Genomic DNA, 21,545 nt, shown 5'->3' with positions numbered 1-21,545 from the left:
ATACACATTATATACACAAATGATACATATTATATACAAAAATAATACATACCTTAGTGATTCATATTTTATACAGTTTCTATATATTACAAATAGGTACTGATATATATTTTATACACAAATGACACATATTATATATAAATAGCCTCAAACATTTTTGTGTTTGGATTTTTATTTGAGAATTATCTTATTTAAGTTTTGGCTAATAGATGGATTAGTTAGAGGGTATAATTTGGGTTTGGGAAAAATGAATTAGAGGATGGGATTATTTATGCCCGACCGGCCATATATGTTCTTTTCCCAATCAGAAAATGTCAAGTCTTGCTTAGCGATACCTAAAGATGACACAAAAGGACAAGTCATATCAATTATTAAAGCTTCGATCCAAATATACAAAAATCCAATGCAAATTCAAAAATGGCAAATCTTATCAATCAAATTAATAGCAATGGATAGCTTAACTCTGCTCACCACATTTTGGTTTATCCTCCTCTATGATAACACCATAAATTAAATTGAATTTCAGGGAAGAAAGTGTCAAATAATACTGCAGTGCAGATGGCCATTGATCAGGTGAGTTCAAGGTGTTACAGTTTAATTGTTGTTAATTTGACATTGAAGATTCTACTTGTGTATGATTGACATTAAGGGTGTGTTCGGGTATGGAGGAAAATGTTTTCTTGAAAAATAAATGAATTTCATACTTATTTTTTTATGTTGGCGGTAAAAAACATCTTTGCGAAATAGCCTTCAACACCCACCCCAAGCAGACCCCCCCCCCCCAAACACACAATCACTTGCCACCCTCCAACCCCCAATAAATGGAGCCGGGAATTTTCATTTAGGGGTTCAAAAATATGAAGTAAGAAATACACCTAAAAGTGTTCACAATCTACTTTTATATATATAAAAAAAAAATTTAACCATGTATATATACTGTAATTTCCCTGAAGCCTACCTAGCTCCGCCCCTGTCCACCACCCACCCCACACCAAATTTAACCACGTAAATTTCCCATTTTTTATAAAAAAATTTATAAAAGTAAAAGAAAATATATGAGGTAGAAAATTTTGGTTGGAGAGGGGGGGAATGGGGGGTCGCAGAGGGTAGGTGGTGTAAAAAATTAAAAAAAAACTTTAAAAAACTAAATTTTTGGAGGGTGGTTGGAGGGGTTTGGGGGTAGGTGGTGTAAAAAACCAAAAAGCAAAAAAACTCTTAAATTTTTTTATTTTTTTTTTAAAACAAATTGTATTTTTTGTTTGTGAGGTGGGGGGTGTTGAGTTCGAAGGTGGGAAGAAGACAATTAATGTGGATTGTTACTTGTAAAACTTGTTAATCCTACTTGGGAAGTCATTTTTCTCATTTTTAAGGAACTTGTTTTTCCTAAAAAAACTATTTTTCAAAAAATTTGACTAACCGAACATGAGAAAATTGGAAATCCAGAAAATGTTTTCCTCCATAACACACCCTAAAGATTATAACAATTCAAATAAGATATCAACAATAATGCCAATTCGATATATTCTTTCTCATCCAAAAAAAGGCTGCTTCATTGGTTTTGCATTAGTTCCTAGTATGATTTTTCGAGATTGAAAAGAAGAGAGTTAAAGCGTAATTATTTTTGTGAGTGAGAAACTACTTGAACTAACATTCATCTAAACTCCTCATAATTTTTCAGAAATCATCGTCTTAGATAGGGCTGGCAAAATGGTTTAAAAAATAAGTAACCACCCTATCCGACCCATTAAACATGGGTTGGATCACTGAATTTTTTAAAATGGACCAAATATGGATATTATCCACTAAAAATGATTACCCAAACGAATAATATGGATCATTAACCATTTGTCTGCTTCTTGTTTTTCATGAGTTCTTGCTTTCTGGGAATCTAAGCTTACTTTGGCTTTTGCTTATGTTCTCACCTGACTATTCCTGAAACCAAGGATAATTAAGGATATCTATATTATTTGTCGGTTAACTCATTTTTTATCTGAGTTAAACAGGGGCTGGTCGGATATTTATCCTCTTTTTTATTTAGCCCATTTTCGATCCTCACATATCCGACCCCACCTGCCCGTTTGCCACTCCTAGTCTTAGATGTCATGAACAATCCTAGTTTTGAAAGCACCTAGTTTAAGTATTCATAAGATTGTCTAGTTTGACTAACTATTCCCTTTCTTTTTTTCTGGAATGGGACAGTGCCTTGAGCTTTTATCTCTGCACAAGGGATTAGATGATTTCTACAACTTCACTACCTAATTTACAATTTCTACTTCTGAAAAGAACTATTGCATATGAGTTTCTGAAGAAAGTTGAACAATTGCTTAAGGAAGTATTTGTACTTTAGATTCTTTTTTACCTTCAACGAAGTTATTAAATGATAGTACTACTTGTAAAAACACAATCACCAGATCAGCGCTAAAACTTTACTTTGAAATTCCACAAGTATTCTTTATTTGGAACAACAATTTGTTGTAATCGTTGGGCGGCCTTCTCAACCAATTCAACGTTGGTTGTACAAGTTGTGCTTGAAAACTTGTTTTGAACTCTAGTTGCTGTAGCTTTCTTTTAAAATATTTATAGCTTGAAAGATTTAACATTTTCAACTAGTGAACTACTAACACACTTTCCTTGAACTATCTAGGCCAGGGGAATTCACTTCCAAGGGGAAATAATTATGGAGATCCTCAGCAGGTTATCCGTGCGGTCTCTTCAATGATTCAAATGTGTTTCACCAGTTTGGAAGGCATTAATCTCTGATCATTTCTTTAAGATGAAGCATCTCAATCGTGCCAAGAATGACCTAAATTCCCAAATTCTTGCTGCCCAACACCCCGCGAAATCGAATTATGCGGTTAAATTCTCTTGTTTCTCTTTATCGTCGGTTCAAGTGGTTGAGGATGAACAAAGACTTGATTGCCCTTCAAACTGCAAACCAGCTTGCACGATATGTTGTTGTTGTGATGGATTGGTTCTTCTCTCAACGTGTGATAGACTTGATAGGCACCTTCTGCTCTGGATCCCCTCCACAAGAGAATCAATAGTACTTCCCTATCCAGGATATTACCTGGGCGATTGGGTATATGGATTGGGATACAACGCAACTAGTGATGACTATAAGATCCTAGCGGTTGACCTGAATAGAGATTATTCTGAGAATGTATCCGCTGAAATTCTTGCGCTAATACGTGGTTCCTGGAGAAAAATTGGTGATTATCCTACTGGCATTGGCTGTGCGGTGGGTTATTTAAATTGTGGTATGGATTCTTTGGCATTTATACATGGAGCATTTCATTGGCTTGGTAAGTCAGCATATTATATTATCGTTTCATTTAATATTTCAAATGAGGTGTACGGAGAAATACCATTGCTAGAGCGTATGTGCAATATATTCGACTTAAGGCTCGACCATGGTGTTTCAGTGTTGAGAGGAATGCTTTGCTATTATTCTACGTCTCCTAAATTATATCATCAAGGCACTTTTAAGTTGTGGGTAATGAAAGACTATGGTGTCAAGGAATCTTGGACTCAATTGCTTACAATACAAGATGCTAATTATATTCGTTTAGCCAAACCAAAATATATGTTTGCGGATGGTGAAGTGCTACTACGCTGCCTACCACCATTACGTATTACTTCTCTATATTGGACATCCAAAAGAGGACCATTTGAACTTTGGCCTGAACCTGTCCTTAGTCAAGGAATTGTTTATACAGAGAGCTTGATCTCTCCAAAATTACTTATTTAATATTTGCTTATGTATATGATTAAGACACTTTTTTTTTTTTTGAAAAATCATTTAACAACCTCCTATTCTGATAAGTTTATCTATTGCTCTTATTTAATATGTGCTTATGTATGATTGAGAGGGTTTTTTCCTTTTTCGAAGATCATGTAAAACTTCTGATTCTGATGACTTTGCCTATTGCTCGACAATTTGGTCCGAAGTGTATTCAGCAAAGTTGTCAGGTTACTTGTTTCATGTTCTCAAAGAAGCGACAGTTACTTGGCTTCCTCTCTTATTACCTATTATTCCTTGCAGAAAATCAAATATAGTAATTTCTACGAGTAATACTGTTTATTCTTCAGCTTTAATCCAGTGGAATGATTCCTGGCTTTGATTCAATAAAGAAAGTTATATATTTCCTTAAAGAAAGCTATATTGTGTCTGGAAACTCTCTCTTTGTAATTGTTCCCATTCATCTTATTATTCTTCAAAACCTTGTTGTTTAGCAGGTACACTCATTCATCCACCCTATTTGACATTATACCTCTCCTCTGTATAATGCTTTTTAATGTTCTACCTAGCTGTATAAAATGATTCAATACATGGTATTGGTAAGCTTGTTTCTTAGGACTTCCAAACTTTCTTGTATCACTAGCTTCTTGGCGCGTATACGACAACATGTAATATACAATTTTGTAAGCTAATTTTGAATATTATTAAACAAAGCGTGGAATTAATAAATAATTAAACATGAAAAAATAAGATATAAGTTTCGATAAATGATCAATGTCAATCGTCATATAGTGACTTGTTTGTCAAGATCAATGTGAACCTGCCAGGATGAACAATCAGTCTATGAGATACAAGTGATTTTCTTTAAGTATTTTGATTTTATGAGGTTATTTGTAATGAAGTGTATCTCCACCTATTACACTTCATTACAAATAATATTCATGGCGTATGTTCCTTAAATCCATTTCGGTTGCTCTGTCATTACCAGAACTTCAGTTGTCAATGCTGATATTCTTCTTGGAAGTGCATCATAATGTTGGCCATATGAAAAAACATGTTGTGTTAGGTTCAATCCAACATTAAAGATTGTTTGATCATGTTCTTTATTTATCGTCATCGCAGCCATAAACATACATGAAATTATTTTTGAACAAATTTGTCCATGGTGGAGATATGTTATCCATACGCCAAATATCACAAGTTGGACCAATTCTTGAAAGATGGGATCAATGACCGCACAGATGAGTATGGTGGATCACTAGCCAACGGTGCAAATTCATAACGCAGGTGGTTGAAGCAGTCATCACAGCAATAGGTGCTGATCGTGTAGCCGTGAGGATCTTGATGCCGTGGACTCTAATCCACTCAGCCTAGGTTGAAAGACTAAACCAAATCCAGCTTCATTTCCAATCCGAACTCACCTATCTTCATGTGACACAACCACGATATGTGGCCTATGGGCAAACCGAAGCAGGCAGACTTGGCAATGAAGAGGAGGAGGCGCATTTAATGAGGGCTTTGAGAAACGCCTATCTGGGGACGTTCATATGCAGTGGCGGATACACTAGGGAGCTAGGAATGAGGCTTTAGCACAGGGTGATGCTGATTTCATGTCATATGGTCGTCTTTTCATCGCTAATCCTGATTTGGTTATGAGGTTCAAGCTTAATGCACCTCTAAATAAGTATAAAAGGAAGACATTCTATACTCAAGATCCAATTTGGGATACACAGATTACCCTTTTCTTCAAGGAAATGGAAGCCATGTACTGTTGCCGTGTCTGTGAGCAGAGGCGGATCCAGGATTTGAAGCTTGTGGGTTCCCATTGAATGATGTCTGCTATCTGGGTTCTCAGCTCAAATTTCTTATATATTGAAAGGGTTTCACATTACAAATACAAGGATCGGATAAAAGTTGTGGGTTCCCGCGAACCCACACCCAATGGTGTGGATCCGCCCTTGTCTGTGAGAAGATCAGTTCGATTTTGTATGAATTGTGAAGCCCGATTTTGTTGGGCAATAGTAAAGAATGTATTATTAAGTTGTATATGCATCTGGTTGTAATGAAGGTGATTTTTCGGAGAAATATGTATTGTTAAAACAATTGGTTTGATCATTCATGAGAAATGCTCTAAAGTTACCATTCTTGTTAAGCATAGCAGTACTTTTCTTATATTCTCCTTCAGTTCTTTGGTCCTTTGTTACTTTACCCATTAGCTACCTATGATGGAACATGGGATCATAGCAACCTGCTTGACATACTTAGGTAGGCTTGGGTAGGGAGGTCTTCCCACTTCCTCTTCTCGTTCATTAAAGGGTACTAATACGAACTGAGGAAAGGAGCGGAGTTGAGGCTTGAGCAGTACTACTCCTCTTTACTTCTTAGATGCTTGCCCGTCTAACAGGAGAAAGACAAGATCTCGACTAGGTGTCAGAGGGAATCTCTAGCGGATCTTACCTCAGCAAGAAGATGACTCTGATGCTAGTCTGCTGAAGTAGCAAATATTGGGGTCTCAAAACTGACATTTCACTATAAAGTAAAAAGTAAAAAGTAAAAAGGGCTTTACCAGATCGAAAGCATCTTATACTAGCGAACGGGATGGTTCCACTTCCTTGCTATTAAATACGTCGCTCTTTCTCTCTTTCCGATTCCGAACTCTAGGAGGAAAGTAGCTCAGCCGACTAAAGCTAAAAGCGGAGTTAGAGCTTGGCAATGTAGTTGATCTTCTTGCAGCTGAGAGAGATGTGTTGGCATTGGGTGAAGAAAATTCTCCCGTATTGGACAGAAAGAACCTTCCACAATGAAGAGTAGGATGTGAGGCCAAGCCATCTAGTCGAGTAAGAGAACTGAAGTTTCAAACCAGTACTGTCCGTTAGGAGGGAGTTAACCCGGAGAATTCTCTTTCTCCTGAAAACGACTAAAAATAGCAGGCCCCGTCCAGGGGCGTGATAGAAGCAGGTCGATTCAGGTATGTGTTTGCACCATAAATAAAGAGCAAACAAAGAGGAATCCCCCTCCTATAACTAGTGATCTAGGCTTGTCGGGTTATTCATTGGGAGCTTGGCTGGATCGAATTTGCATTGCACATATGTTTTTTTATGTACATACCACTCTTTATCACCCTTTTTATTCTTTTTTCTACGTGGTGGAAGATCTTCCTGGGAACAATTGAAGAGATTAACGACTTCTTTATCTTTTGAGTTGTTCACGGATTTCGCTCAAGATCTTTGGTCTTTAGTTAACGGGTTTTAAATAGTTTTGTAAATTTTCTCATTGGACTATTGGTTCGGTTTTTGATTTTGTGGTTTTAGTTAATGGTTAAACCGATAACCCAATAGTTATATTGAAAACATATTTTATCCTAATTATATTAGTGGTTTTAGGTTTTAAATACAAACTCTATTTGGTAAAATTTTTACTTTCGTTCCAGGATTTTATTTCCACTGGTGACACTTTAGTTCTCTCAAACTAGGGCTCTCGCCTCTATGCCTCTTTCGACCAGAAAGAAAACAAGTTTCTTTAAGCAATAACATCTTTGAATTTGCTTCTGCTTGTAATTTATGTAGACTTTTATGCATGAAGGCTGTGTATATATGAACAAATGAAAACAAGAGAAATCAAAACAAAACAAAAAAATAGAACGTCTTCTTATCGGTTTTGGATTTGTAAACACGCTAAATCTTAGCCGTAGTTTGAAGCTAAACCAACGCCTTCCTTATAGCCTCGGAGAGAGAAATTGATTCTGTTTTTGCCTTTGATAGAATAAGACATTTTCTTTGTCAGTTTTCCTTTTCTTCTTCGACGTAGTTTAAACTAAATGGTTAAGCATATGATCCATTGTTTTTCTTAGGAGTGATACATAAATTACCATCTAAACTTGTCTAAAATCACATATACACCCTAAACTTTGTGGGAGTCACCTTATCCCCTAATTATGCTCAAAGTGATAATAAAATCCCTCCGAAATGTCATAACCAGATCAATCGATTGTCACTCATCAGAAATCTGAGTTTTGGAGACTATAATATGTAACTTCGTGGAACCAAGTATTGGGATTGAAATAACTGGGTGTTGTGCGGAACAAAAATATTGAATGACAATAAATAAGACAGCAAAGATAAATATACCAAAAGAAACATAAAAATTTATATAATTTGGTCAATTGACCTTCGTATGAGCTATTCACTAAATATAAAACAGAAGACAAGAAATTCAAGTGCATCATGAATGTTGTAAGTGAGCTCAATTTATAAAGGTCCAAAACATTTTCTTTCCAAGAAAAGAATTAACCAAATATGGAAGAGATTTCTAGTCATCTTTTTTTTAGCAAAAAAAAGTACTCAATAAAAACCAATTATTATAATGCTTTCCGGTCCTTCAAGAAAGAAGAAAAATTCGAATATGGTAAGAAAATTAGAGCAAACATTTACACCAAAAAGGTACACAAGAGATTCCAAGCATTCTGTTTCACCAAGGCTTCTTAGAAGTTTAAATTTAATTGCTAAAAAAGGATTATATGGGTAGTATACGTCACAAATATATGTCGTACTTGTTCGAATTAATATTATGCAAATTATTACTACTAAAAGTAGCACTATATAACAATGGAAGAACTCCACAACGTTCATCTTTTGTCAAAATAACTAAATTCTAGTACTATTGCTGAAGCTACAACATAATAAAATTTTATTAAAAGAAAAAAAAAATGAACCTGAAAAAATTGATTAAAAAACACGACTAACTACTGCATGATAATAACAGCGAAATTAAACTCCTAATCAAAGAGACTAAAATTGAAATTTTACAATTACCGGTTTCACAAAAAAGAGAGAGAGAGAGAGAGACTAAAATTGAAATCGTCATCAGACTCTTCCTTCTCAACCACATCAGCTAGCATTATATTACGAGCATAGGAATTCAAGTTTTTGCTGAATTTGAGTGTCTTAGTTAAATCATGGACAGGAATTTTGCCATAAACCCAACAACAACATGTTAGGGACTAATAGGGACTTAAATTTCTTAAGAACATGGATTGCTCTACTAATTTTTTGGGAATTATAAGAAGTATTAAGTAAAACGCTCCGCCTCAGGCCTACTTTATTAGGGTTGCAAATTATTGCTAAATTAGTATATATAATGATGGAAGAACTCTGGAACTTTTCTCCTTATTGTCAAACTAACTACAATAATTCTTATACTGACACAACAACGTCAATTGAATTTAGTAGCTAAAGGAACTAAAGACAAAACCTTTGCATAAAATAACAGCAAATTAAACTCAATTCTAAGACTATATACCTCACAAATATGGTGCCACCAATAACAATATCATACCATGTCGTTGGGAAAATCCAAGTTTTTGCTGAAATTGAGCCTCTTTTGTAAAATCCTATGTAGGAATTTCGCCACATTAGGGACTTAAATTTCTTAAGAAAGGAACAATATTTATGGTATTTTGTTAAGCTTTATTTTACGCAAATTGTTGCTAGATTAGCATATAATATAATGATGGAAGAACTCTGCAACTTTTCTCTTCACGATCAAACTAACTACGCGCAAATAATATTTATATCGACACAACAAGTTCAATTGAATATAGTTTTTGCAGTACTAGAAAATTTGTTAAACAACAAAACTTTGAACCTACAAGGATTTAAAAACAAAACTAGGGGCGGATCCACGTTACGATATCGGATTCATCTGAACCAAGAGTATAAATTTATGTTTAAAAATTTCAATAATATATATATATATATATATATATATATATATGAACCCATAATTTAAAAAATTAATGATTTCAATGCAAAAGAAAATAACTAAAAATTGAACTCATAGAATTTAAACCCTGAATTCGCCTACAAAACTAGTGCATAAAATAACAGCAAATTAAACTTAACCCTAAGAAAGAATGACTAACTAATTCTAATCAAAGAGACTAAAATTAAAATCTTCTTCATCAGATTCTTCCTTGTCACCTTTCTTTTCTTCCTTTTTCTCTTCAACAACAACTTGTCCAGCAGCATTATCAGTAGCACCATTGGCAACAACAGCAGTACCACCACATCCAAAAGACATAGAAGTAGAAGCCAACCTTTGTTTACCAGCAGCAATTAATTCAGTAATGTCTTTGCCTTTGACTTGTGACAAAAGTAGTTCAATTTTGACTTCATCAATTTCAGCACCAACAGAATTTAATATTTTCTTCAAATCATCAGATGAAGGGTCATTGTTGCCACCCAATTTGGCCAACAAATAGGCTGCTATTACCTTCATATTTAATTAAGTTTCAAGATTCTTGAAAACAAAGATTTTTTTTTTTTTTTGTTCTTGAAAACTATGAGACATATGTCTACTTATAAAGGGTATATATAGGCACCATTATGGGGGATTATAGTAAGTCAATACGAATTAGAATAGGTACACGTAATTAAGACCATTGTTTAGTTGGATTCTGGAATTTGACTCTTACTAGTAATGGTATTTGGATAAGTAAAAAAGGAAAATTTTACTTGCCATGCGGATGTTAGAAAATTTGGTAAATCCCACCTTGACAAGGAATTATTCATATTATAAAAATAGTAATGGAATATCGACTATTACTCGTTTGGTAAATTGAGCTCATGTTTCTGTCCTATAAGTGCTAATAAATTAGACATCAAATAACAAAACATTACTACCATTATTGATGCAATACAATCAATTCTCTCTATAATTGTCATTCGTTATATCAGCATTTCTCTATAGCGGCCTGATTTTCTCCGGAACCCATTTCTCATGTTATAATTTACTTCTCTATAAAAGCAGTGACATTCATTATAGCGGTTCACTCTTTGTAAAATTATCTTTCTATAACAGCAATACTCAAATATTGTATAATAATGTTTTGTAAGAAATATATTATGTATAAAAATAAAATATTGAAATATTTATGGTAATCATCATTAATGTCACGCACATGGTAAATTTCAAGAGACAGCGGATGCAAAAGGTGACAACGAAAGTGCTGATGAAGATCCTCAACCTACTGCTATTTGGGATGAGAAAGAAAAGTCAACTATTAAGCTCTTAGACGACCTTCAAGGAAAAGCTATTGAACTTACTGAAAGTTTGGACAAAATTTTCGTCAATTCAATTGTTATATTATCATTAAGAGACTGGAATTTACGAAACAACCTACAATTGTAGAATTGTTACGTTAAACTTGAAATATTTAAATTCTCAATTAATTTTAAATGCATATGCTCCTTAGATTTTAATCAAACAAACAAACACATTCATATGACAAATCGAAAGAGGAAACCCTTCTACAATATTTAAATAACTTCTCTTTGCGTAACTAGGCTCAAGTTTATTCGCATATATACGGGATTAATTATTCAAATGAATCTCTGAACACTGTCAAGCTCAAACATATAGTATTAAAAATGGTACTACACTTGAAACTTCTTTCAAAATCTCAGTAATATGTCCCAGACAGCAGTTTGGAACTACTTTTAATGGAAGATGCACGAGTAAAGAATACTAGAAATAATTCAGAAAGCACCAATATGTACCATTCCCTGTATCTAGGAGCTTAATTTGCCATAACTAAGGTATCCAGTTAAGTAAACAATTTATTAACTAAGTTTTTAGCTTGGCAATTAGTTACTGAAGATATACAATTCTGAATATTTCTGATAATTTTTCTTTGGTAAGTGTATTCTAAGTTGTGTTCTTTGTGGTGACAGTCAGTTACAGGAAATAATTTCCTTACTATTTACTTGTAAACTGTGAACAAAGATGATATCATTAGGCATAGATTGTCCAACTTGAGGCATAATATTGATCTTTTGTTAATTCGTAAATCCTGTTTACTAGGTATAAACAAGTTCCAATTACTCCTGTAAATATAACATTGACTAAGGGTGACGGAGTTGTTGTTCTAGTTCGGTTATGTTGTTTGATTGTGTTCTTAAATTGTCCTTTGATGTTGGCCTTCTTAATTAGATTAATACGAACTGTTTTTAGTACACCTTTATACTAAGAAAATTGTACTATGCTTGAATATTAAAAATGAACTTTGTTAGTTACATATTTAAGTTGGATCATTATGTGTTCTATCTAGCCATGCCGATTGATAAATCTTGGATTAGCAAATCACAAAACACACCTGAGTATGAAAATGGCTAAGAAATTTTTTGAATTTTGCTTTCGAGGATGGGTCTATTGATGGGCATGTAATTAAGTGTCCATGTCGGATATGTGGCTTTAAGAAGTGGCAAGAAAGAGGTGTAGTTGAAGAGCACTTGACATGTAAGCCTTTTCCAAAAAATTAAAAATTTTGATATATGCAAGGTGAAGAATTAAATGCAACTGTGCCAAAGTCCTTTCAGAGCACAAATTTCACATAAGATACATTGCAGCCCCAAAATCTAATGGCAACCATGATTAATGATACATTTGGGTTCACCAGAGACGACGTCAATGAGCCTGATGTGTCTTGTGAGCCTATAAATAGAGAAGAAACATTTAATGAAGGGCACTTTGAGGGGAATAATGAAGATGATGCAAAGTTTTTTGAATTGATCGAAGATGGCAAGCAACCGTTACACGAAGGGTGTAAAGGGTGTAAGAAGTATTCCAAGTTGTCCTTCCTAATTAAACTGTATCATATAAAATGTTTGTGCCAATGACTGACAAAGTGATGAGTATGATGGTTGATAGAAAAGATAGTTAATAGAGACTTCAATGATTGGTTTCCACTAAAGGTTAGTTACAAATGTATTATAATTTTATAAATTTAAAACTATGCCTAACATTTTAGATTCTTATTTCAGATTAAAAATTCGGACATTGTGAATACTGTGTCAGATTACCTAAGGTTTCTAGCAGATGGGCCAGCACCACATGCTAGAAGGAATTTGTGTAGCAAGAAGAGTTTTGTGAGTATTACTATTTGTAATTTACTAATCATGTGTTGTACCCTTTACTAATCTGTATAGATGTTTGTGTTTAGCAAAATTTCAATTGGTTAAAGTTGTTCATGTTTTGATTCATGTGTAGTACATTGTTTATCTTGGATGCATGTGTTTGGTTAAAGTTGTTCCTCCGGTCAAAATTGACAAACTGAGGTTTATTATATCTTCTGCTTATTGTCCAAGTTTCTTGGGTAAAATTTGAGGAATATGGAGTCATGGACTGAGGTGTTAAAGTCTTGGCTTTTGTTATATGTTGTTGTAGACAGTGTAGTCTTTTTCTATTAAAAAATATTTATCTGTAATGCTCTGGCTTGTAGCAATATAAGTACTGAGTACTATTAAATATTGTTAGATAGGATCAATACTGGTCTAAGACAACTTCTATAATTGCTAGATGCATTATTCCTCCTCCATATCATAATCTGGCTGGAAGTTTGAACTTATTTAGGAAGCACTCCGTCACCAATTGGACCAAGAAGATCCTCCGATAGAAGTAACAACGGAGATAGAGCTAGTGACAATTTGTAATCATCATTAGGATCAAAATTATGTTTTTTTTTTTTTTTTTTGGGGTATTGTTGATCCATAAATTTGAAACTCTAACTTGAATCTGGATGTAATTTTGGGATACGTTTGTTTTAGATATTGAATATTTTGCTCATTTAATCCTTTCAAGTATTAAATTATTATAGTGTTTGATTTCATACAAGGTGAAACTATTCTGAATGGTGTTTGATTTAATAAATTTGCAATAAATAATAAATAGTACTACAACAACAACAACAACAACAACCCAATGAAATCCCACAACGTGGGGTCGAAATAATAAATAGTACGAATAGATAATAACCATTACTTTAAAAATTGAATGCAAAAAAGCTTAAAATTAAACTCCTAGAGTTTAAATCCTGAATCCGCCTCTAAACAAAACTAGTGCATAAAATAAAAGCAAATTAAACTTAATTCTAAGACAACATGACCAATAACAATATAACTAATTCTAATCAAATAGACTAAAATTAAAATCTTCTTCATCAGATTCTTCTTTGTCAACTTTCTTTTCTTCCTTTTTCTCTTCAACAACTTGTCCAGCAGCATTATCAGCAGTACCATTGGCAACAACAGGAGTACCACCACATCCAAAGGACATAGTAGTTGAAGCCAATCTTTGTTTACCAGCAGCAATTAATTCAGTAATGTCTTTGCCTTTGACTTGTGACAAAAGTAGTTCAATTTTGACTTCATCAATTTCAGCACCAACAGAATTTAATATTTTCTTCAAATCATCAGATGAAGGGTCATTGTTGCCACCCAATTGGGCCAACAAATAGGCTGCTATCACCTTCATGTCTTTAAAACGGAGAATTAATATTTTCTTGTTATTGTGTTGTAAAGAATATTGAGGAATATGTGATATGTGTCTACTTATAAAGGGTATATAGAGGAAGTCCAATTTGATTTAGAATAGGTACACGTAATTAAGACCATTGTTTAGTTGGATTCTGAAATATGATTCCTAGTACTAATTGGACGGGAAAAGAAGAAGAAAAAAGGAAAAGACCTTTGTTCCATGTAAGGCGGTTCGGAACGGGACATGAGAACTCTTCATTTAGATTTTAAAATTTTATATTTTAAAACTATACTAATGGAATATCAAGTATTACTCATTTAGTGCGTTGCACGTGTGTACAGTGGTGGGGCCAGGAATCTAGCTAAGGGTGTTCAAAATTATTAAGCAAACATATTTTTTCATGAATGGGTGCACCAAAAAAATTAAATCGAACTAGATAACATTTAGCTTTGCCATTTTGCATTGTTGTTTGTCCTTAAGCATAATCCAAGCTTTAATTTGATATATAGTTTGAAATTTTCGCTAAAAATTTTAGTTGAGCAAAGAAAATCACTTAAGAAATTCCAATAAAGAAAATCACTAAGCACCAATGAAGAAAAAAGTTGGAAAGGTAATAAAAGAGAATAAAAAAAGACAGAGAAGAATGAACCGGGCGACCATCTTTGGTAGCGTCCAACGGGTGGAGACGATGAGGTTTTAAATAGATTTTTTAGAGTAACTACAAAGCAAATCAAACGAACTTTATTTTTACTTGAGATGTTTTCAGGTATATACATATAGAAAATAATATTATATATTAATAAAATCACAAATATAAACATCTTTATTAGAATTAAAGTTTACATTGGACTGCACTTTTCATTATCATATTTTCTTAAAAAAAAAAAAAAAAAAAAATCACTATGTGTCTAATGGGGCTAATACATAATTAATTTATAATTCGTATAAATAATTTATTTATATATCTACTTTTCTTCTTTCATAGGATGGTAAATGTTTAGAGGCTACTGGTATAATTTGAGATATTCAAGAAGATTTGAGTGAAACCTTTTTAAACATATACTTAAGACTAATATTTAAAAAGAATACTTAAAGAAAAGAAAGTAGAGAATTGCCTTTGACTGAATCCTATTTGACGAAGTGCAATGCTTGTCAAACAGCGTATGTTTTCAATTACAAACCCGCGAGATGAGACCCAAATTGAACACCCTTAACCGTTGAGCCGCGTCATTCAGTTGTGACAAGGGTGTTCAATAACTGGAATATATCAGCAGACTGCCATATTTAACCTGTATACCCGACATAATTTTCCGGCGAAGGGTGTTCGGCTGAACACCCTTGGTATAGTGTAGCTCCGCCCCTGCGTGTGAATCACGTTCGTCAGTAAAAACGTATATAAAAAAAATAAATTATTACGGTGTATTACCATTGAATACAATATTAAAAAATTACATAAATATTATTAAATAATAAATTTGAGTTATATAATAAATATCAAAAAAAAAAAAAAAAAGTGAAAGTTCTTGAAAATAATGAATGTCTATTACTACCAACATACAGAATCATGTGATACTATGTATCGCATACAATAACAAATAGTTAAAAACTAATTATAAAATATGTGTTATAGTATTGACAATAGCTGTGAAATAATACCATAACAACCGAAAGAATACACCTAAAGAGCGCCCCATTCTTTATCAGAGATGAGGCCTCAGGAAGACTCAGACTAATTACAGTATATGTGTCATAGTTGTTGCATGTAAAGAACAAATAGTTAAAAACTAATTATTAAATATATGTGGTACAGTTAAAGAATTATTTCTTCAAAGTAAAAACAACTCATAGCCAATAAAAAAGAAAAAAGAAGATATTCATATTAATATACTATTAGGTCGGAGGCCACCAACTTTAACTTGCAGTATATGTAGAGTTACATGTTAGATTTTAGTTTCGATTCATAAAAGCACGAAGGACCTTAAAAATGTTAATTGAATTTTTGTCCAACGTCATTAAAAGAGTCTACAATATACAAAATTGTTATTTATTAACTGCCTTGTATGCAGGACTTTAAAATCCTTACTTACTTATTTAAACTACTATTAAGTAAGTCCAAATATTTAGATATTAAAATAAAAAGTTTTATCTTTTATAGGCCAAAAATTATACGTATTATACATGTAAACTACTAAGAGAATAAGAGATTGATTTTCCATCTATCTTATTTAATGCTATTATTATTTGATCCCTAATAATGTGCTAATCATAAGATTTAAAACCGTTAGTATTGACTTTGTACATGTATGTCCAATTAAGATTTATGCTCTATAAATTTTTAATGAACTAATATGTAGTAAATCCTAGAACGGTCGAAATAATTTACTATAAAATTATTATTTGAATTTTAATAAATTGTTACTTCCATTTTGTTTTATACTTTAAAAGCACGATATCCCTTAGTGAAATGTCTTTTCGCCTTTTTTACCCTTTAAAAATATATTTCACACAAGACAAAATATTCATGTAAATATATATATATTCTCCTAATGTTTAGAACTTTGAAATGTAAAAAAATTACAAAAATTAGAATGAACTAATATTTTTAATTCAACTAAAATATGTCAATTTGGGATTCCATTTATAGAATCCAATAATTTAGATCAACAAAAATAAAAAATAAAAAATGGCTCTCAATTACTCCTTTTAGGTTTTTTTTTTTTTTTTTTTTTTTTTAAAGCAAAGTCCACTAGGCTTTTTGGGCCTAGGGCTAGTTTTATTAATTTTCTAGAAAACAAAAAATTGAATTTAATGAGGCAAAGAACCTCTAAGCTAACGGGAATGTAGAAAAAATGAACTCGAAATGATCAAATAAGCTATGATCACCACGAGTTTATAACACACTTTATGATGATATTACACATGATAATGCTAAAATAATGAGAAAATAATACAAGAATAAAGACGAATCCTTAATCTCCGAACTTGTAAAATCTTCTATATTCATTGAAATTTCCACCTTGTCTTGTTCTTCATGCCTTTCCAAAAAATCTTGAAACTTTATCATTTCTTTTTGGATCTTGTGGAAGTCGCCGGTCTTCTTTATATTGGGACAAATTCTTGATCATTTTCCCATGTTGCCCTTCCTTGCATGAGTTTTGTGTATTTTTACACTTTCCACACTAGGAGACGATGATCCCCATCCCTTGCAGATTGTGGAAATTTTGTGCAATCGACTTCATATAGGAACCGGATGGTATTGCTACTTGTAAGTTAGTTTGATATATATATGTCTCCTAATGTTTAGCTACTATCATCTTGTTTGATTGCCCGGTGTGTTTATGCCCACCTCTTGACAATTATTATTGATGGAAATAGCCAAACAAAACTTCATTAGAATGAACGGCAAGCTCTTTGGAAATATTTTTAGACAGCTATTTGGAAACAAGTAAACTTTGCTTGTGTTATCCGAAAGCCATCTTCCACATCAACGTCAAACATATTGTTCTTGAGAAGATTACGCATAATGGAATTCATAAATTCTATCCATCTTCTTCAATCGTTCACTCCATTTAGTAGCATTTGAAGGAACTAAAAAATAACAAATGACTATCTTTCATAGATAGCTTCTCTCTTTATTGGAGTGAAAGCTTTAGCATTAACATTCCTTTTAGTTTGTTTAGGAGGTTTATTTCCAATAAGCAACATCATTCACTTTTGCAATCTCGCCTTCTTACCTCGTTCTTCAACCTCATGGCAAGGCTCATAAATTTGAGCTTGGAAAAGAAGCTTCAACCCCCGCTTAGTGTTACCTGTGTGAGTGCTTCGCTTCCAGAGTGACTATGCCTTATGATTCAAAGTATCCCAAAGACCAACCGAAAATATTTGAGAATTGCGATCTTTGCACCATGATTTTGACCATCACCATTACTCTTAGACAATTGTTTCCCATCATATAGGATCTTTTTCCACAATTGCATTCACATTATTATGATCATGAAGATTAACCATCGCCTCCTCATCAATAGAATACTCATTATCATCCCTCCGTCACCTAATGCGGGTGACTTAGGAATTAAAGGCTTATATTTCATATATTTCCCAACATTACCTTTCTTATTCTTCTTTCCTCCTCGAGTTTGCCATTTATGATAATCATTAACTTTGCCAACGACTTTCCCACCGGATAGAATTGTGTGAACACCATCATGAGGGTTTATATTGCTTCTATGGTTTCCTTCTTCATTATTAAGGTTTGCCTCCTTATTTCTTTGAAACCTTCACCATTGTTTTCCTTATCTAGTAACAACTCGGGATGTAAATTCCAACACCCATTCACATCATGTCCTTGAAGACAACACTCTTTACAATATTTGGGCATGAAATCATATTGGATTTTTAAACGAGATTTAACATCACCCTTAGCATCCATAACATTAATTTGCACTCGTGTAGGATGTTTCTCCAATAAATCAACCTCCACCTTCACACAAGCACAACTAGGTCTGTTTTATTTTTTGTAGCTAGGTCAAGTGTCAATGGCGCCGAAGCTAATGTCCTCCACAAAATAATGAGGTGCAAGAGTTGGGGAAGAAATCCAAGCTATAGAATACTTGTTTCTTCCTCCGAGTAAACCAAGGATCCCACTTCAACGTTCTCATGGGATAACATAAATTTTTATCCTTAATCCAAAATGAAGACTTGGACATAAGTGCAACATAATCTTCAAATCTCTAATAAGAACATGTCTATTGCACAAATATCCAATAATAGGCAGTTCACATTGCTTTGGAATGGCCGTACGTAGTGCATTAAGATCATTCCAACCATTCGTGAATTTTCCAACAATGCGTATTGGAGATTTTCACGTACTATCATAGCATTAATCTCCTCCTTAGCATATTGAATTGTGGGTTCACCATGATGGTAAACTATAGGCTTAATGGGTATTGAAGCCGGCGGCTTTTTGCTAGAAAGGGTTTTGCGTGGGGTTTTTGAGGAGAGTAATCGGGGGTTGTAAGAATTGTTGTAGGTGGTGGTGGTGGGTGGACAACCTCGGGGAGGAGGTTGTCCATTCTTGGGAAGCCATGGAAGCTCCTCTCTCCTTTGTTCGCCGTCTCCGAGAGAGAGAAATGAAGCCGATACGGGGTTTTTCCTTTTAGGTTTAGGAGGTTTATTTTAAGACTTTTTTTTTAGTTTAATTACGCTTCAACTCTAAATGGTCGATTCCGCCGCTAATATTTAGGACTTGAGCACTAATATTTGAGAGTTTGAAACTGAAAAGATCACTTACTTTGATTCATATAAGGATTGATATTTCGGGGCAGGGATTAAAGGCGTGTTTATAGAAGAGAGAGATGTCATGTTACTTCATTAATCAAAATATAATAGAAAAATATTATATTAAAAAAAGAAAACATAAATCTTCATATTATTCTGGAGTAATTGCTCAACATTTTTAGCGGAAGCTATGTTATCAAAAGACAATGCTGCAAGTCAAGTAAAATCACAGTTTGCTCCAATTCTGATTAATCCAATCTCTAGTTAGAAAGCATAAGCTACAATTAAAAAGATGCATGACTGTCGATCTTACTTAGCTAACTAAACAAAAAAAGAAACTCAATCCCAAAATTCATGCTTTAGAAATTTACAAAGTTCAACTTAGAATAATCAATTACATTACTTACGCGCTACGACGTCAGGGATTATTCGCAACTTTCAATTTAACATCAATATATTGTCATAGAAAGAAAAATCAATTCTCACAAAGTTGATGAATTATGCCAATGAATGCACCGCAACAGAAACAAAAATCACATAATTAGAAAACAAAGAAATTTAAATAGATATACATACAATCATGTCAATAATACACAGTATTCCACCGCCAACATCATGAAGTTGTTGAAAAACTAAGTGAAGCAACTGATGCTACGAAGGCCGAAGGGCATGCCAATTGAAATAATAAGGCATGAACAATAGAAGAAACGTAAAAGAAGTCTAAAGAAAAAGTGGGAATTAAGTCAATTAACATACCTCGTTAAACCTAATTTTATGAAGAATGTAGGCAGCACAACCATTTATATAGTTATTGGTGGTGGTGTAAAGTGTTTAGAATTAGCATTTAATTATTATTACTATATAGGGTAATATTTTAAAGACCTAAATACTATAAAAAAGACGGCAGTTGCACAAATTTTTCTAAGTACACAAAATTCCAAATAAGGAGAAAGAAATATAAAGTACAATTTACATGAAGCTTTATTTATGGTTTATTACTCTCTTCTGACAAAGTTTTTAACAAAATTATAGGAATAAGAATCCTTACGTGGATGGAAAGTAACAGAAATGTAGGAATCTTTTTTTCCTTTTTGTTGATTGTCCAAAACTCTTTTAATGAAATGTTTAAGTGGCAAGAATTAAGAATATAATTAAATATTAATTTGTAAAAAAATAGTAAATTACTATTTTATCTATTGTAGAGTTTTTTAATTAAGGACAAAAAGTTCAATCAACATTTCTAAAGCCCTTCGTGCTTTTAATATAGTACTAGTATCTCTGTACGCGCGTGTACCGCAACTCCATTAGGGTAGTGCTTTTTAAAGAAACAGATAAATATTACTTACTAAAAATTATGTTTTAGACAGAGACTATAAAAATAAAAGAAAAGTTGTAAATAAAAGAAAATGATGATTGTTTGATTATATTTAGCTAACTCAATTAAGAATGAAACCTTTTTCATTCCTGTATTTCACTCCACCTATAAACACCTTCTATAGTTACATGATTATAGACAAAGATATATATTACATACTATTAATCAAGGTACTTAGATTCATTGGTTACCCTTGAAAATCATGAGAGTTGCAGATATCTTTCTAAAGTTTTGCAACTTCTTCAATTTTTTAAAAATTTGTCTATTTCATTCCTAAACATTTTTAATGCTAATGATTATTTTGACATCTTTTTCCCTCACGTGTAGAAATGCATGGGTAAAAATCATACAAAGATCATACGTATCTCTCTTTTTAAATTTTCAAATTAGACCCAGAAAAAAAAAATCACAACTTATCATTATGGTTGTAATCTATATAAGGATTCTAAACTAAACCAGCATATGCTATTGCACGGAAAGAAGTTCAAAATCGTACTTAAGCGGACACCGAGTAACGTAAGCTACTTCCAGTTAACCCACATGAAAAGTAGTCATCATAAACAATACAAAATTACGGACATGAAAAAAAAAAAAAAAAAAAAAAACAAAAACAAATTGCCCCCTTGTATCTTTTTCAGCCACAGAAAATAATAAAATGTCACACATATATTTTGGAAATATAATTTGAGTACTAAAATATAAATTAAAGTATGCAAAAATGTGTTTTTTTTTTTTTTACTTATTTTTATTTTATTAGGTACAAACATGTATGAAGATCTTAATACTTCCTTCCAGGCAATATTGTTGATGTATGTTCCTACATAATTAACCAACTACATGACC

At 32.9% G+C, this 21,545-nt stretch overlaps 3 protein-coding genes across 3 annotated transcripts; 1 reads left to right on the top strand and 2 right to left on the bottom strand.

Moving 5' to 3' along the window:
- The first annotated feature begins 332 nt into the window (after positions 1-332).
- On the top strand, positions 333-3,749 carry LOC132040728 (F-box protein CPR1-like). The gene is made up of 2 exons (XM_059431395.1): positions 333-573; positions 2,645-3,749. Exon 2 carries the CDS (start codon positions 2,774-2,776, stop codon positions 3,746-3,748), a length of 975 nt encoding a protein of 324 aa, XP_059287378.1. The 5' UTR covers positions 333-573; positions 2,645-2,773; the 3' UTR covers position 3,749.
- Positions 3,750-9,584: 5,835 nt separating this feature from the next.
- Positions 9,585-10,056, bottom strand: LOC132040918 (large ribosomal subunit protein P2B-like). Its single transcript, XM_059431603.1, has one exon. It carries the CDS (start codon positions 10,013-10,015, stop codon positions 9,665-9,667), a length of 351 nt encoding a protein of 116 aa, XP_059287586.1. The 5' UTR covers positions 10,016-10,056; the 3' UTR covers positions 9,585-9,664.
- A 3,544-nt stretch (positions 10,057-13,600) lies between these two features.
- LOC132041035 (large ribosomal subunit protein P2A-like) lies at positions 13,601-14,065 on the bottom strand. The gene has a single exon (XM_059431780.1). It carries the CDS (start codon positions 14,045-14,047, stop codon positions 13,700-13,702), a length of 348 nt encoding a protein of 115 aa, XP_059287763.1. The 5' UTR covers positions 14,048-14,065; the 3' UTR covers positions 13,601-13,699.
- Positions 14,066-21,545: the final 7,480 nt, after the last annotated feature.

The sequence above is a fragment of the Lycium ferocissimum genome, chromosome 12 (assembly GCF_029784015.1).
Source record: "Lycium ferocissimum isolate CSIRO_LF1 chromosome 12, AGI_CSIRO_Lferr_CH_V1, whole genome shotgun sequence".
Lineage (NCBI taxonomy): Eukaryota > Viridiplantae > Streptophyta > Magnoliopsida > Solanales > Solanaceae > Lycium > Lycium ferocissimum.
The sequence above is the reverse complement of the archived record's forward strand: the minus strand, read 5'-3'. Positions and strand labels throughout refer to the sequence as shown.